The 15,498-nt window shown below is 43.7% G+C and overlaps 1 protein-coding gene across 8 annotated transcripts in view; it reads left to right on the forward strand.

The window, feature by feature from the left end:
- The window catches only part of SSTR2 (somatostatin receptor 2), a 33,548-nt gene extending 18,390 nt beyond the window's left edge, over positions 1-15,158 (forward strand). For all 8 annotated transcript variants that reach the window (XM_083727706.1, XM_083727708.1, XM_083727710.1 and 5 more), the window contains one exon: positions 927-15,158. In XM_083727706.1, the coding sequence (XP_083583832.1) occupies positions 1,021-2,139 (1,119 nt within the window). In that variant the 5' untranslated portion in view covers positions 927-1,020 and the 3' untranslated portion in view covers positions 2,140-15,158. The remainder of the gene's footprint in view (positions 1-926) is intronic.
- The last annotated feature ends 340 nt before the right edge of the window (positions 15,159-15,498 follow it).

Genomic DNA, 15,498 nt, shown 5'->3' on the forward strand with positions numbered 1-15,498 from the left:
ATACTGTGTGTGAAATGTTTGGAATACACATAAAGCACTATAGGAGATGTTAAGTGATGGTGTGGTTAAAGACTGTGGAGGACTGGGGCCCCTTGGCTGCGTCGTAGGAACATAGGCAGCTTGGATATTGTGTCAGATCATTGATCCAGATACCTCGATGTTGTCCACACTAACAGCAAGCAGCTCTCCAGAGTTTTGGTCAGGAGTCTCTTAAGGCCAACTCAGTGGGCCACATTATCTACTTGAACCTAAGCTAGGTATTGTTTTTCAGTCTGCATGAGCAGTCACAGGACACAGCTATTAGTCTCTTGGCTAGTCATTAAGACAAGAGTGATTAACACAGGGAAAGAGCAACCCATGTATTGCCCTGTGACATCTCCTGTACCCCTGACACTTTCATTCTCTCCCAGTCAGTGTACATTGGAAGAGATGGATCGTTAACACCCCACCAGCATTTGAAATTTGCCAGGCACCAGGCGCATTTTGCACCTGGCCATATCTGATCAAGTGCAGATGCCTAGGTACCTAATATCTCCACCATCTTGAGGTGCCTGCCTGGGGATTGTTGGATCTTGTCTGTTTTTAAACTCTAACAACACATCCTGCAGAATTCTACCCGTGATACTTTATCTGTGCAATCGGAACCAAAAGTCATATTGAAAAATGTGACTTTTGGGTCCCCAAATGGCAACTAGACATTCTGTTTTGGTGGTTTAAGGTGTCATTTGGCACCTAGCTTATATATCTGAATTTTCTAACACTGCACCCCACCCACAGTGGCACTTCTGTTCAAAAGAAAGCCCAAGAGCCTTTGGGAAAGGTAGCAGCCGATGAGTCTGCTCTGTCTCTGATAACAGAAAATTGGTCTGATGCAGTAAGCCATATGAAGTTGGTATAACAGCGTTTCTTCCTTCTTTGGGTTCCAGATCCTCCCACATTGCCTTGGACCACCCTGACCCAATCAACATGAGAGGGTTTCTTGCCTGAAGAGTACCCTTTGCCCGTGACAACAGCTCCACCATGGGCCTTGAGAATGATTTGCCCAACACCACAGCCTTCTGGTTCCCCTCGCCGTCTCAGTTTGACAGCTTCCCCCCAGAGACTCCTGCCGCCAACACCTCCATCAACATCACAAGCCCCCACTATGACTTGACTAGCAATGCCATCCTCACCTTCATCTACTTTGTGGTGTGCATTGTGGGCCTCTGTGGCAACACTCTGGTCATCTATGTCATCCTCCGTTACGCCAAAATGAAGACGATCACCAACATCTACATACTCAACTTGGCTATAGCGGATGAACTGTTCATGTTGGGGTTACCTTTCCTGGCTATGCAGGTAGCTCTGGTTCACTGGCCCTTTGGGAAAGCCATCTGCCGGGTTGTCATGACAGTAGACGGGATCAATCAGTTCACCAGCATCTTCTGCCTCACAGTCATGAGCATTGATAGGTACCTTGCTGTGGTCCATCCTATAAAATCTGCCAAGTGGAGGAGGCCAAGAACAGCAAAGATGGTCAATGTAGCTGTCTGGGGCATCTCCCTTCTGGTCATACTACCCATCATGATATATGCTGGAGTGAGCAATAACCACGGGAGTAGTAGCTGTACCATGATCTGGCCAGATGAGTCTGTTGCTTGGTATGTTGGCTTCATCATCTATACCTTCATCTTGGGCTTCTTGGTGCCCCTCACCATCATCTGCCTTTGCTACCTGTTTATCATCATCAAGGTCAAGTCCTCTGGCATCAGAGTGGGCTCCTCCAAGAGGAAAAAGTCAGAGAAGAAGGTCACCAGGATGGTCTCCATTGTCGTTGCCGTCTTCATCTTTTGCTGGCTTCCCTTCTATATCTTCAACGTCTCGTCAGTCTCTGTTTTGATTGAGCCAACACCTGTCCTCAAGGGGATGTTCGATTTTGTAGTGGTCCTCACGTACGCCAACAGCTGTGCCAACCCCATCCTTTATGCCTTCTTGTCCGACAACTTTAAGAAGAGCTTCCAAAATGTCCTCTGCCTTATGAAAGTCAGTGGCATGGATGAAGCCGACAGGAGTGACAGCAAGCAGGACAAGTCTAGGCTAAACGAGGCCACAGAAACCCAGAGGACATTGCTCAATGGTGACCTTCAGACAAGCATCTGAAAGATCTCTGCCCACTCATCTCCTTCCTGCTTCTTCACAGAAGCCCGCAGCAAGTCAGCATAACAGCCTTTGGTCCTTCTTTCAAGGGAATGGTAATGCATGCGAAGGATTGGTTCAGGGGACAGACTTGCTTCTCGGCCAACAGCAGGCTGGTTTTAAGGATATTAATCGAAAGGAGAAGTATATTGTGGGAGTGACTGACTAGAAATAGTCATAAATGTGTACACACTTGTACATGCGTGTTTGAATACAAGGGATGATGCAGCATTGATCGTATCCCTGTGCTAAATCCATTTGAATTAATTTGAACTTTTTTAAAAAAAAAAAAAACAACCCTTCACGGGTCAGATTTTCCAAACAGGGTCTAGAATTTCAAAAGCTCCATCTCCAATAATTTGAGTTAAATTATTAAAAGAAGAACATGGCTGACACACAAAGACACCGGAATAAGGACGAAGGTGATAAGTATTCCACAAGTTCACATACTGAATTATATATATTTTTTATCAAGCTAGCCTCTTTGCAGCCATCACCACCCCTTCTAAATGATAGGTACTTTGAAAGTTTAGCTCTATGTGCTTTTCAAGTAGGCAAAACATTAAGCTCATATGTTTTATATAAAAATCAAAAACTGTCATGAGATATTGGGAGGGAGGGAAGGAGGGTGAGGTGGTAAATGAGTAATTGCATTATATTGCTCTTGTTTATGGAACAGCTAATGAAATGAGGTCTTCAGAGATGGGATCAGAAATCTTCATAGCTTGAATTAAATAAGTATATAGTATGCTAATAGGGTGACAGAGAGACTTGTCTCTAACTGTAACGAGAGCCCCTTTCCATGACTTCAAAGACATGGCAAATATGTTGTCATCCCTCCATCCCTTTGCCTCCTACATAATGGTTTCCCCAATAAACAATCTTTTTTGTGGATAGGAATGATGTTATCAGAGTCTGAGAGCAGTTCTCCAGCATCTGAGTCCAAAAGCCACAATATGTTAACTTTGCCACGCAAACGTTACGAAGTCATCATTGAGCTTTTGAGTTCACCAGAACTCTTCATCAGACTGGATCTTGCTCACAATTTTGTGACATTTTGGTTGGTCCTAATAGAGGTATTAATGTATTGTGGATTTTGGATCCTCCCCCCCCCCAGTGCATCAACATGGCTGCGTACAATTTTTGTCAAAACCATGATTGGAGACGGGTGAGAATGCATACCTCCTTGGTCTTGCATAAGTGAAATAGCCATCACAGATCAAACAACAGAGGCAAGGCTTTAACATAATTTCTGCTTGCCACCTTTTCTTTAACCAGTAAAAAAATAAATAAAAACTGGCCTGGACACTGAAAACAAAACAACAACTCTCCAAAACCAACCAAGCAACCAGCTAGGTTGCAACTTCAGGTCAATTAAGGAAGGAGCCTTTATAAGTCCTCCCTGCCCCGTACATACCAAGAAGGTGTCTTGAGTTTGCCACTGACAGAGGACTTTAATGTACTAAGGACACTGTGGGTGGGAAAAGCCTGAGCATGGCTTCCATTTCAGAATCTATAACCTTGTGGAGATTGCTCGAGAGCTTAACTTGCACTTGCTGAGAGAAGAAAGAATGAGCCTTTAAGCCTACTTAAAAACAGAGTGGTCACATTTAATAAAAGCTTGAGATGGTGGTGGGGGTGGAGAAAGAGAAGTGTTGGGTGGATTGCTTCAGTAAGCAACTAGGAGCCAATTCCATCATCCTGTTGATTTCCCTCTCATTGTCCCATTTCCACAGTGCCCTGGCCTATGATTCTATGATGCCTCCTTTTGCTCCTCCATTCAAATGCTTGACCCATGAATCCCACATCCCCACACAATTTCACCAAGGTTTACATGCAGAGCAAAGTATGCAAATTGAGCCCACATGTGCATAAATGTCCAGTTTCTATAGAGTTTCTGTTCTCCTAGTTCAAGGTTTCCTGGCTGCAGAAGCCGACTTGTTTGATGAAGAGTAGTTTTGGTTCTCCCGCTACCTGTCCTCAGCAGAAAAGTTTGTCTGCGGGGCTATTTGCACTGTTGTCAGTATGTTTCGGGGAGTTTTGAGTGTAGACTATTAAGTTTTATGACCTGGGAGGTTTAAAGAGCTCTGCCCAGGGAAGGACATTATGACAGGGTTCCAGATGGCAAGCGACTCCCACAACTTCTGTCTTGGGCTGTGATTTTTACTATTGAGTATAGGCAAGCAGAGCCACGACTAGAGGATCCTGATGAAGGAGCTGGCAGGAGCTGAGTATTCCCTGCTTTACAGTAAATTGTTTCATTTATCACAAATCTCTGATTGATTAAAAAGAAACAGAAGGAAGAGCCCACACCATCAGGCTATTAGAACAACAGGAAGAGCATGCTGGCTCTGCCACCCTAGCCTCCTTTTCGGTTCTCACTGTCCTGAAACTTGTGGAAGGTGAACTTCTGCAATGGAAAACCTTTTCAACAGCAACGCTTGAGACCCCTGGAAAATCAGGGTTTTAAAAATGCATCAGCAGACACACTGAAGAAAGGCAACCAAAATGAAGCCACCAACTCTAAAATACATTCTTGCCACAATTTCTTAGTTGTTTACAGAGCAGTCCAAATGCCTCTTGCACCAGGCTGAGATGAGGCAGTTTGGATTGAGCAGAGATGGCTTTTTTTACACAGCCCTGCCACCCTCTGCCTGCAGAGTCATGCCAGCACCAGTCTGCTGGCACAGAGCTCTTCCTTTTGCCTGCTGAACTGCCACTGATGAGCACTCTACTGGTGGCAGCCAGCGGAAAGATTTCAACCACTTTCAGCCTCAGCCAGCATGCTTGCTTGGGCTGTGGATGTGGCTCCATAGCTCCACTCCTTGAAGACACCCCAGACAGCAGCTGGGGTTGAAATTGATGTGTCCAGCTCTTCGGCTGCAATGCTGTTCATACTTACTTGGAAAGTAGCCCCTCCTCCCACTGAACATAGTGGTACTTACTTTTGAGTAAATGTAAGTAGGCTCATGATTTATGGATCCTTCAAGCAAAGAAGCTTCTGCTCCTGTTCACGCCTGCATCCCTGGGAGCAAACCCCATTGAACTCAGTGGTACTTATTCCTGCGTAGAAGTGCACAGGAGGAATTGCTCTGAATTTCCTCTGAAGCTCTCGCACTGTTATTTGGGCACCTGTTGACTGTAGTTAATGCAAGCGGGGTAGACAGGAGAAGAGAGACATTTAAAATAAAATGCGTACCCCAGCCAGTTTGCATCAGCCACAGGCACCGATGTAAGCCTTGTTTTGGTATTTATTTTCACCCCCAATATGACATATGGGAAGGTTTTGACTTCCCAGGCATGCATTGTTTCTTAAATATAACATGAGAAATAATAAATAATCATATCCCATTTTTAGATGACTTTTTTTTAAAAAAAAAAAAACAACAAACAGAAAGCTTTTGAAGTCAGATCCTGCGTGCCCTAGCAGAAATGGAAAACCCCACAAATGTCTTCATTCAGGCATTTGTTTGCATTACAAATTCCTCCCCACCATTTTCTCTTCTGGGTGGATAGCAAGATATAGATAAGCAGCTTAAGAAAGGCTGGGTTGTGACTTTAGCCTTACATGTAAAACTCTCCCTGTTCTTGTTGAAAATGTAAATGACACTTTAGAGCCTAGGAAACAATGTGGTTTGATTAAACTCCTTTGGCAGAAAGTGTTGTTCTGCCACAGGGGTAAGAAACCTGGTGCTGTTGGGCATCCACTGCAGCCAGACAGGGTGATGGGAATTGTAGTGCTGCCACATCTGGAGAGCACCAGGTTCCCCACCAGAGCTCTGTCCTTCAGCCCCAAGCCAACCTTCCAACAAGCCCAGTTGCCCCAGCCACCACTCCTTCTCCACCCACACCTCATGTCCAGGTTGTCTCTTGTTACTCCTAAGGGGCTTGGCTTAGCTTGGTGTTGGAAGTCTTAAGCAAGGCTGCAGGAGTATTCCTTACAGTTACAATGCTATCACTGCAGCTTCCTCTTGCAAACAGGCAAAGCAGAGGGGTTTCGCCTCCATCCAGCGTACAACGTCTTACCACATTTGGTGCCTCATGCGGTGGAATTATTTTATTATCTCTTTTGGTCTCGGAGGATGTGCATTCTTAGATCTTCTTTATTAAGAGAAGTAAATATTAACTGAGGCTTTGTGGCGACTGTGTAGAATATGCCAGTGAGGATTAAATGGGAGCTCAGCACATTACATTAAGATGAAAAAATCGCCTTGTGGCTGCTAGGTGCTGATAAAGGCGCTTTCTTTTTATTAGATGATGGCTTAATGTTGTGGCCACAACATTGCGTCAGAGTGGCTTTAGTACTTTAGTATGAAGTGGGTAACACGGGAGCGTATTTGCAGAGAGAGAGGAGGAGTTTTGCTCCACCATTGGCCTGACTACTAAAATACAGCCATGTTCTCCTATTCAAAAATTTGCACACCTCGTTTTATGTTGCATACAACAATCGAATGGCCTGGTGTGGCTACCCAGAAGGCGAGAAAGATGGAAGACCTCGTGTTGTAGTATGTGGAGTATACTGGCAGCAACAGAAAGATGGGGTGTTGGTTCAGGGATGAATAAGCAACAGCTTAGATGACCCCTGTCCGAGGGGAAGGCGGAATTCAGTGGCAGGCGCACAGCAGAGCTGGGAGTGATAGAACCTTGCAAGTACAGTTGGCTTGTTTCTCAGTCAGAAGGGGAAAGAGGCTCTGGCAAGCCAGAATGGATGGAAGAGTTGTTAGGCTCAGAGGTCAGAAAAGGATGCCAGTTTAATCATTCAGCAAAAGAACCTGCTAATATTTTAATCAGGTGCTTATGCATGGTAAATGCTGATCTTCTATACAACTCTGTAAAGCACTGTAGCCCTTTTGAAAAACCGGTGAGCTCTATGTGGATTGTTCAGTTGGCTAGTCTGGGCACATTTCACTTCATGCATCCTTCTGCAACACAATAATATCAATGATGTTTGTCTGTTCTGTAAACCACACTTGACTTTGGAGGATCTCACTAGACTGCGGTCATTTCTGTGATTCCGTACTCAGAAGACTTCCATTGAAAGTTTTCAAGTCAACCAGGTTCAAAGCATTTTAATCTGTTGTTAATCTCCGGCAGTTGAAATAGTGGGAACCTAGGAGCTGCTTCTCCCACGCAATTTCCTTATGGCAGTCTTAACGATAATATTATTTTGATCTCCAATCTGGCGAGATCAAGTACTAGCACTCAGTGTTCATGGCATATCCATATAGAGTTTATCTGCCAAATATTCCCCAAATGCCCACAAAGCTCTTTTGTCCTTGGTGGCATTTTTAATTGCTTGGGGAATTAAAGATAGTGGTTTCACAGCCCACCCATTTCCTGCTGTGAGGGATTCCTTAGTGGCTATCACTTTTATATATCACAACTTATTTCACTTGGACCTCACAGCTGAATTGCTCCCAATAGAGTCCTCCCTCTGTAACCGCCAAGAAAAGTTTGTCCAAAGAACATTCAGTACTTTTAGATCTCTAGCATCCTCTAGCTGTGTGGAGAGAATAGCATCCTTGTTTCCTTTAATAGCATGTTCACCTTGCCACTCCATTGCTTTTCACTATAAGGGCCATTCCAGGTAACCCTAACCCTAACTGAGATTTGTTTGCAAGGAGATCAGATAACGCTGGCTGTTTTATTGAGCATTCTTTCCGATTTATTTGCAGAGAGGGCATAGATGCAGTTGCATCAAAAGAATAATATGTAATATCCTACCCTTTCCTTATTGTAAATAAGGCTGTTCTTCGGGGGGGGGGGGAGTGGGTTTGTTGCACAACCATTGCAAGTCAGCTTTAATGGTGCAACCTGAATTTGCCCATATGGGATTGAATCCCACCCCAAAATAGCAACAGTCAGGAAACATCCAAAGAGGAAAGCATACGTGTTCACATCTTTTGAGAAGTATCAGGAAAAGGAGGCCAGCTTTAGATGTTTATTTAGGTGGTCACCTAATGAAATATTCACTGCCCTGCCTCTCCCCCCCCCATCCATTCTCCTTTGAGAATTTAAAGGATCTGAACGAGAAAGAAGAGTCCTTACCGATGTATTAGTCCTATCTATGATTCCTTTAGGGCAGTGTTTTCCAAATGGTATTGCAGGGAACTTTGGGATTTTCTGCAGGTTCCTGAATTAGAAGATCAGTAATAGTGGGCTTGCTTCTCTAGAAGATAGGGAGTGGTGGACAAGCCATTTTCCCCTTCATTGTGCAATATCGGGTTGCATCTCACTGGGTTTTGTTTCAAGTTTGTAGATGAAGGGTCATTGTGCAAAGCTCTTGTTCTTATGTAGTGGGAATGATGAAAGGTATGCACATCTTTGATTTAGGACTGAAAGTGTGACATATGCACTAGACAGCAAGGCTGCTGCATCTTTAGCCAATTTTTCTATATATAAGAAAAAAATAGCAGGTGCATCTTTTCTCAGTTTTGGACCAGAGAGATGCAACAGGCTGCAGAAGCTGCCCTGATGTCCCCATCAGTTCCACTGGTACAGGAACCCAGTCCTCTAAATTGCACCTGGCCACCTGTTAAAGTTTAAACTAAACCTTTATATAATTTTCAGATAATAGAGTGTTAACAGACCCCATGGATCTTCTCATCCAATATGTAGTTCAAACAGGACATGGATATATTCGTTTTACATATTTATATTCTGCATAGAGTGTATTTAAGGGAAATATATTTATTCTATATATTTATAGTCTATTTAAGAATATATTTATAAAGCGTCTCTATCAGATTCTTGGCCAACTTTTTCTTGGAAACCTGAAAGAAAGGAATCCTGCAGCTTTTACCAGGGCACCTTGGAAGAAGTTCAGCATTCCTGGATCTAATGGAACCTCAGTTGTTGGGTTTGAATCTCTCTTCGTGTAGTTGAAAACCAATGGTTCTAATCCTATCCTTGGTGGATAAGTGAGCAGCTGATTTCCATCTCCTTTTCTAAGATCCTTTTAAACATCTGAAAACTGCTAGCTGATTTTAGCTTGTTCTCACCGAATTTGTTTTCTAGACTAGAAAGATAACTTAGCGGTCAATGCATCCAGATAAGCCTGAAAGAGACACATTGGAACATTTGCTTGGTTCCAGCTTACTTTTCTCTCTTTTCCTCTTTCAAAGTTCAAAACTGAAAGAAGAACAATCTGATTTGTGTGACACCTCCCAGTGTCCTGCTAGACACCTGGCTACTTAGATGTCCCCAGATAATAATTTCAGTTTATCCATTCGCAAATGACTGCTTTAAAACAAAGTGATTTCAGTGCTAAGTGCAAGTTTATCTCTCTTCAACTAAAACCAATAGGTTTTAAGAGTGATTAACCTTAGCTGCATCATTCCTCCCAGCTGCCAGCCAAAGCCCTCTTCTGCAGAGCTATCAGGGTGAAGTTAAGTGCAGCAGAGACAGTTTGACAATGCCTCTGGTGCACCGTAAACAAGTGCACATTATGCTCTGTTGTAGTAAGCTGTGGCAAAAACCCAAAAGTTCAGCAGGCTTTCAGAATAGCTTTAGTAGGGGGAAGCTGTGACTGGCTCTTATTGGCTGTTACAAAGGTAGGCGACGTGCCCCCCTCTAGATGTCATTGGAATATAATTTCCATCATTGGCCATGCTGAAGGAAGCTGATGAGAGTTTTAGTGCAGCAACACACTGCCTATCTTTGGCCATGGCATTAGTTTAAAAACCCTCCCTTCTCCCTGGAAAGCTTTTGCAAACTTTTCTGTGATCTGGAGGGAGAGGGAGGTGAGAGGAAAAGATGGCGCTGAATGGGTTTCTTCCTGTTTTCCCAGGGCACGCCAAGCTGAGCAAAGGAAGCTGTGCCAGTCCAGGCTATTTGACCATCTGGTCCAGGATAGTCTATTCTGAGAGGTAGCAGAGCTCAGAGCCAGGGCTCTCATGCCACCTGTTTGCCTGATCCATTAAAAAACCCCACACAAAGAGAGACGGAAAGGTTTGAACCTGTGTCATTCTGCATGCTCTCTCCCAGTGAAAGATGCCCAGGCTGCCCTGCAGCTTTCAACTTAATATGTTGCACAAGCTAAAACGTTGATCATCTCAGGACAGCAGTCCTCTTTCTTGCTGACTAACCATACCTGTTCTGAGTTTTTGCTTGGCTTTCTCGGTTGCCTCTTCTCACCTTGAGCCAGTGCACCTCTTTTCTTGAGCTAGTGTGGTGTAGTGATTAAGAGCGGTAGACTCGTAATCTGGTGAACTGGGTTTGCTTCCCCGCTCCTCCACATGCAGCTGCTTGGTGACCTTGGACTAGTCACACTTCTCTGAAATCTCTCAGCCCCACTCACCTCACAGAGTGTTTGTTGTGGAGGAGGAAGGGAAAGGAGATTGTTAGCCGCTTCGAGACTCCTTAGGGTAGTGATAAAGCAGGATATCAAATCCAAACTCTTCTTCTTCTCTTCATTGTAGACTTGTCTCCTGGAAAGCGTAGGCTTATACCTTGGGGTATAGAAATGCCTTACGCAGAGTCAGGCCAGTGGTGCATCTGGCTCAGTATTATCCATCCTTTCTCCAGCAACAGCTCTCCCAAGGTTTCAGACAGGGCTCCCTCCCATCTCTTATCTGAAGATGCCATGCCAGGAGTTGAACCTTCAACCTCCTGCAAACAAAAGCAGATGATCTACCACTTTGCTGCAGCTAAGGTAAGGGTTCTGTGCTTGGGCAGAATGAAATGACTGTCTATTTCAAAGTGCTGCAGAAAGAGCCTCAAGACTCAGCACGCCGCCACAGATATTATTTTGTTTTATTTATTTATTTTTTTAGATTGCAGATCTGTAGTCTCAACCAGCATTGTTAGACCTGTGCTTTTTATATTGTGCTTCTCGTCACATGCTGCATGTAAAGGGGGTGCGTAACTATATGGTCTGATCAGAGGAATGTGTATCCATGGCAACACCATGTATTACCTAAAGATGCATACACATATCACTGGGGGGTGGGGAACCAGTTCCTTTGCTTTTGTGATCTGCATCTGGCTCCAGGCACATTGCAGGGCAAAGGGGCAAGATAGGTAACATCTGGTCTCTTTCTGCTCCTCAGTGAATAGTTTTATTCTCTGCTCCTGTAGGGATGTTCAAACGCTGCTACCTGCCATTTCATGCTTCTGAACCCTGCTTTCTTCTTCTTCGCTGCTATCTGATTTGTAACCCACCCCACAGCTTCCTTTTCAGCCCCTGACCTCTCCTGTCTCACCTGCATAGCTCAGACTGTAATCCGGCCCAATCACCTTCTAAATCCAGCCCACGGACAGTCCGGGAATCAGTGTGTTTTTACCCAAGTAGAATGTGTGGTTTTATTTAAAATGCATCTCTGGGTTATTTGTGGGGCATAGGAATTCGTTCATTTTTTCCCCTTCAAAATATAGTCCGGCCCCCCACAAGGTCTGAGGGACAGTGGACTGGCCCCCTGCTGAAAAAGTTTGCTGGCCCCTGTTGTAAGCCTCTGGCTGGTCCCATGTCATTGTAGCGCAACACCTAACAAACACACTGTTGGCAGCATATCTATGATTGTCAATTAGTAGTGGAAGTTGCTAGGGATGGGAGGGAAGCTTGATTCAGTTCAAGGATGAACCTTCTAATTCACACTTTCTGAAGCAACGTGTGAACCAAAGCACAGCCAGCCAGCCTTTGAAATTCACACTTGTCTGCAGTTCTCCAGCCAACTAATCTGATTTTAAAAATTAGATAAATGCACATACTACCGTATAAATTAAAAAATTGTATATCAGTGAACGCAGCGTATGGAATTGCACTGTATTAGGGAGACGCGCTTTGCAAAAGTGTGCCCATTAAGCAAACTTGATAGTGTATATTAGGAGAAATTGACACTAAAATGCTGGTGAGTTTTCATGAAGGCTAAAAAATAATAATCACAAACTGATGTGGAAACATGGAGAACTGAAGATTAGGAAAATAATACATGAAACTGAGAGAAACCAAAACTGACAGATCCATCTATCTCTAGCCATAGCTGTATTCTCTCCTCCCCACCCAATATAGGGCCCTCAGTATAAGAAGGCTAAGAAACAAACCCTGCACAAATCCGGAGTAAAGTCCCTAAGACAGCTGGATGGCGCCTAGTACGCTTCCTTCCAGCAACTCCTGCAGCCACGTTGGTGCCAAACATATTGCTCAGCTTTCCTTTGGACCACATCAGTGGGGCTGAGAAGAGGGTCTTGTCATCTGGCCAGCCCAGGACTTCCATACACACTGCCCCAGGCTTGCACCCCAGGGAGGTCAGTTGAGTGCTGCTAACACAGCAGTTTGACTTCACCCCTGGAGGTGCACTCCATTGTTTCTTGAGACAGATGGATGTCAACAACAATGGTCTTTAAGCAACACATTCAAATGTCTTAGCAAGCGTCAGTGCAAGTGAACTGGTATGAATGCTGGCCCAGTGGGACTCTGGTTCCACAGAGCAGGAGTTGTAGTAGGAAAGACCCTGTAAGTGCACTTTGGATAGAAGTGATCGTAAGCAAGGCTCCTGCATTGCACTCCTCCACTCAAGCCTTTGGCATAATGCATTGCACTCCTCCACTCAAGCCTTTGGCATTGGGGCAAACTGGTTTTAGGAACTGGATAATCAATGGACAACAGGCCGTAGCTGTCCTCTGGGCAACTTGGTCTGGCTATCTCAGTTCCTTCCTATTATAATGTGAGCTGTTGGGTTAAAGTCTTAAGCCTTTATCTGACCAGCAGTTCTGGCCACTTCAGAGGGGAAGCTTTTTGTACAGATCTATGATATGCCACCATATGAAATGCCACCTGCACAGTAATAGCTTGCAAAGGATGAAGAGACAGGGAAAACAACTTACACCCCACTGAGAATCCCAGAATAGTTGGGGTTGTTCCATTCCTGTTCATTAAGCCCACCTCCTCACTCTGGAAGGAGAAACATCATGATCTCCCCCCACCATGCTGCGATTGGCTGTACAATAGTCCGAAATGAGAGATGATTAAATAAATGTACAGTGCAAATTTAGATTGGGCTTTCTGTTGTTTTGTTTGTCATGTAGGGGAACATACTAATAACCTGGAGATAATTTATTTTGACCTCATGGTAGGGTGCAAGTCCAGCCCCGCCTTGGAAATGGACAGTTTAAGAGATATGTTGAGATCCATAATACTGTGTGCTGGGTTTGGTCTCCATTCAGAACCAAACTTCCACAGGGACACATAGCTATTTGGTTCATCAGGACTTGCATACATGAATCAAGACGTTAGTCTAAAGGTTATATATAACTCCCAGACTATAGAACAGCAAACAGCTTCTTTATCATTGCCATCAGATGATTGATTGTTTAATCAACAAGCCATTACAAAGTCACAAAACAACAATAAAACTCAAGTAATTTCCTTCAGGGGGGCTTTAGCAATACATATTAATACAAATGGATTTCTTGTCAATTCGTGGCGTTTGTTCCTTCCGGCTTTCTCCTTTTTGCTTTAGTGCTGCATTATTATTTTTTAAACTCTCCATTTCTCTTGGTTGTGAAATAGTGGTTCTGCTCTAGATGGATAACACACACAAAATCGGCATACAGATCAACAGTTCAGATATAAATTTCCTTCCAAGCACAGCACTGGTGGAGCAAAGTAATTGAATAGCATAATTTTCTGAGGTCTGTGATTCATATATGCATAATTGCTGATGTGATGGAACCTTATGGTGGCTGGCGGCAGCAGCCCCTCTTGGCAAACTGAATGGGCATCGTTTGAAATCTTAATGCTGAGAAGGCCTTATGAAGGGAACTGGAGTAACTTTACAATGTGTCTTAATGGGTCTTGGTCATGGTTTTTGACATGCACCTTAAGCAAGTAAGAAACATGCTTGAAAGGAAATGCAGAGTCAACTTCTCCCTCCCACGCCATCAGTTTAAAGCATCCAAACATAATCTGATCAGACATAATTTCATCACACCTTGTTGGCATTTATTCCATAGCAAAACAAGATGAGTGCCACATCTCTCATGCTCACCTTTGACTGGACTTACCTTATTGCATAGCTCAGTGGTTCCCCTACGGTTTTTCGCCTCCAAGCACCACTTGGAAATCGCGAAGGGTCTTGGTGAGCCACTTGGTAATCCTTCTACTTGTTGTAGCACTTGTAATGAGCTCTACTAGATGCTACATGATTTTTAATTGTATTTTTATTGCTTCCTTTATTTCTTATCAATTTTAAATTTCATTACAATTTGCATTCCATGGAATGAAATGCAATATAGGAACAAAACAATACAAATACAATCAAAAATCAATACATTAAATGCGATGGATGCGCAGTCTCCTGCCTTCAACCACAAATCCACAGATATGATTTGGACCACATGAGTGAAGCTCACAGACCAGAGATGGTCCACAGACCACAGTTTGGGAACGCCTGCCATAGCTGAACGGCTTGTAGTTTCCCTTAACCATTATGCAGAATCTATCTTTTTGTAATATAGAGTTTCAGGCTAACACAAGGACTGGATTAATGATGTCTAAGAGTACACTTTCACTCTGGCCCGCAAAACACTTGTTTCTTGGAACGAAGCACCGCTGAGAGAAATAGGATTATATATTTAGGATTAAGGTACTAGCCTCTGATGCATACTGAACACTGATTCACTCAGTATTGAAGTTGTACCCAGTCATGTAACCCACACGACATGTATAAATATTTATGTTTCTCATGTGTATTGTATGTGTGCTTGCTGTATTATATGCTATAACCTCTAAAACTGTGACACCAGAGTTACACATGACTTTCCTACACCTGCTTGATTTCAATTTGTTCTCTTTGGATATGTACTTTTATAAGATGTCCTGGGGGGTGAAACCTCGCTTCTGCAAGGGGGCCCTCCTTTATGTAAACTTTTCTGTAGACAATGGAAGATCAAAGCTGGCTGGAAATAAAATTGTGAATGATCTATGTCTGTTTTACAAAAAGATCCTGTGGGGTTTTTTTTCTAATAAAGTGGTGTGAATCAGAGTCATTTTCCTCCATTTTAAGGATCTTTAACAAGAATGCTTGAATTTTCTTTCAAAATCCTATGGACTTGATTACATCCAGTGAAAAGAAAGTTACTTGGGACCACAGCAACTACTGTGCTTCCTGGGTGAGGGCTTAATAGTGCAGGTAATTTAGATATTGCAAATAGGGAACTAGCAGTAGGTTGGGTTGTTGTTGTCCCCCACCCCCACAAACATGCTGGGTTTCCCTTGGAAAGGATAAATCTGGATTAAATGGGGGGGGAAATGTTAATGCCAACAACACCATGTGTGCACTTGTGGGGGGAAAATTGCATCCATGAGGAGCACACATCCCACAC

Source organism: Podarcis gaigeae (genome assembly GCF_964106915.1).
Source record: "Podarcis gaigeae genome assembly, chromosome: 2".
Taxonomy (NCBI): Eukaryota; Metazoa; Chordata; class Lepidosauria; order Squamata; family Lacertidae; genus Podarcis; species Podarcis gaigeae.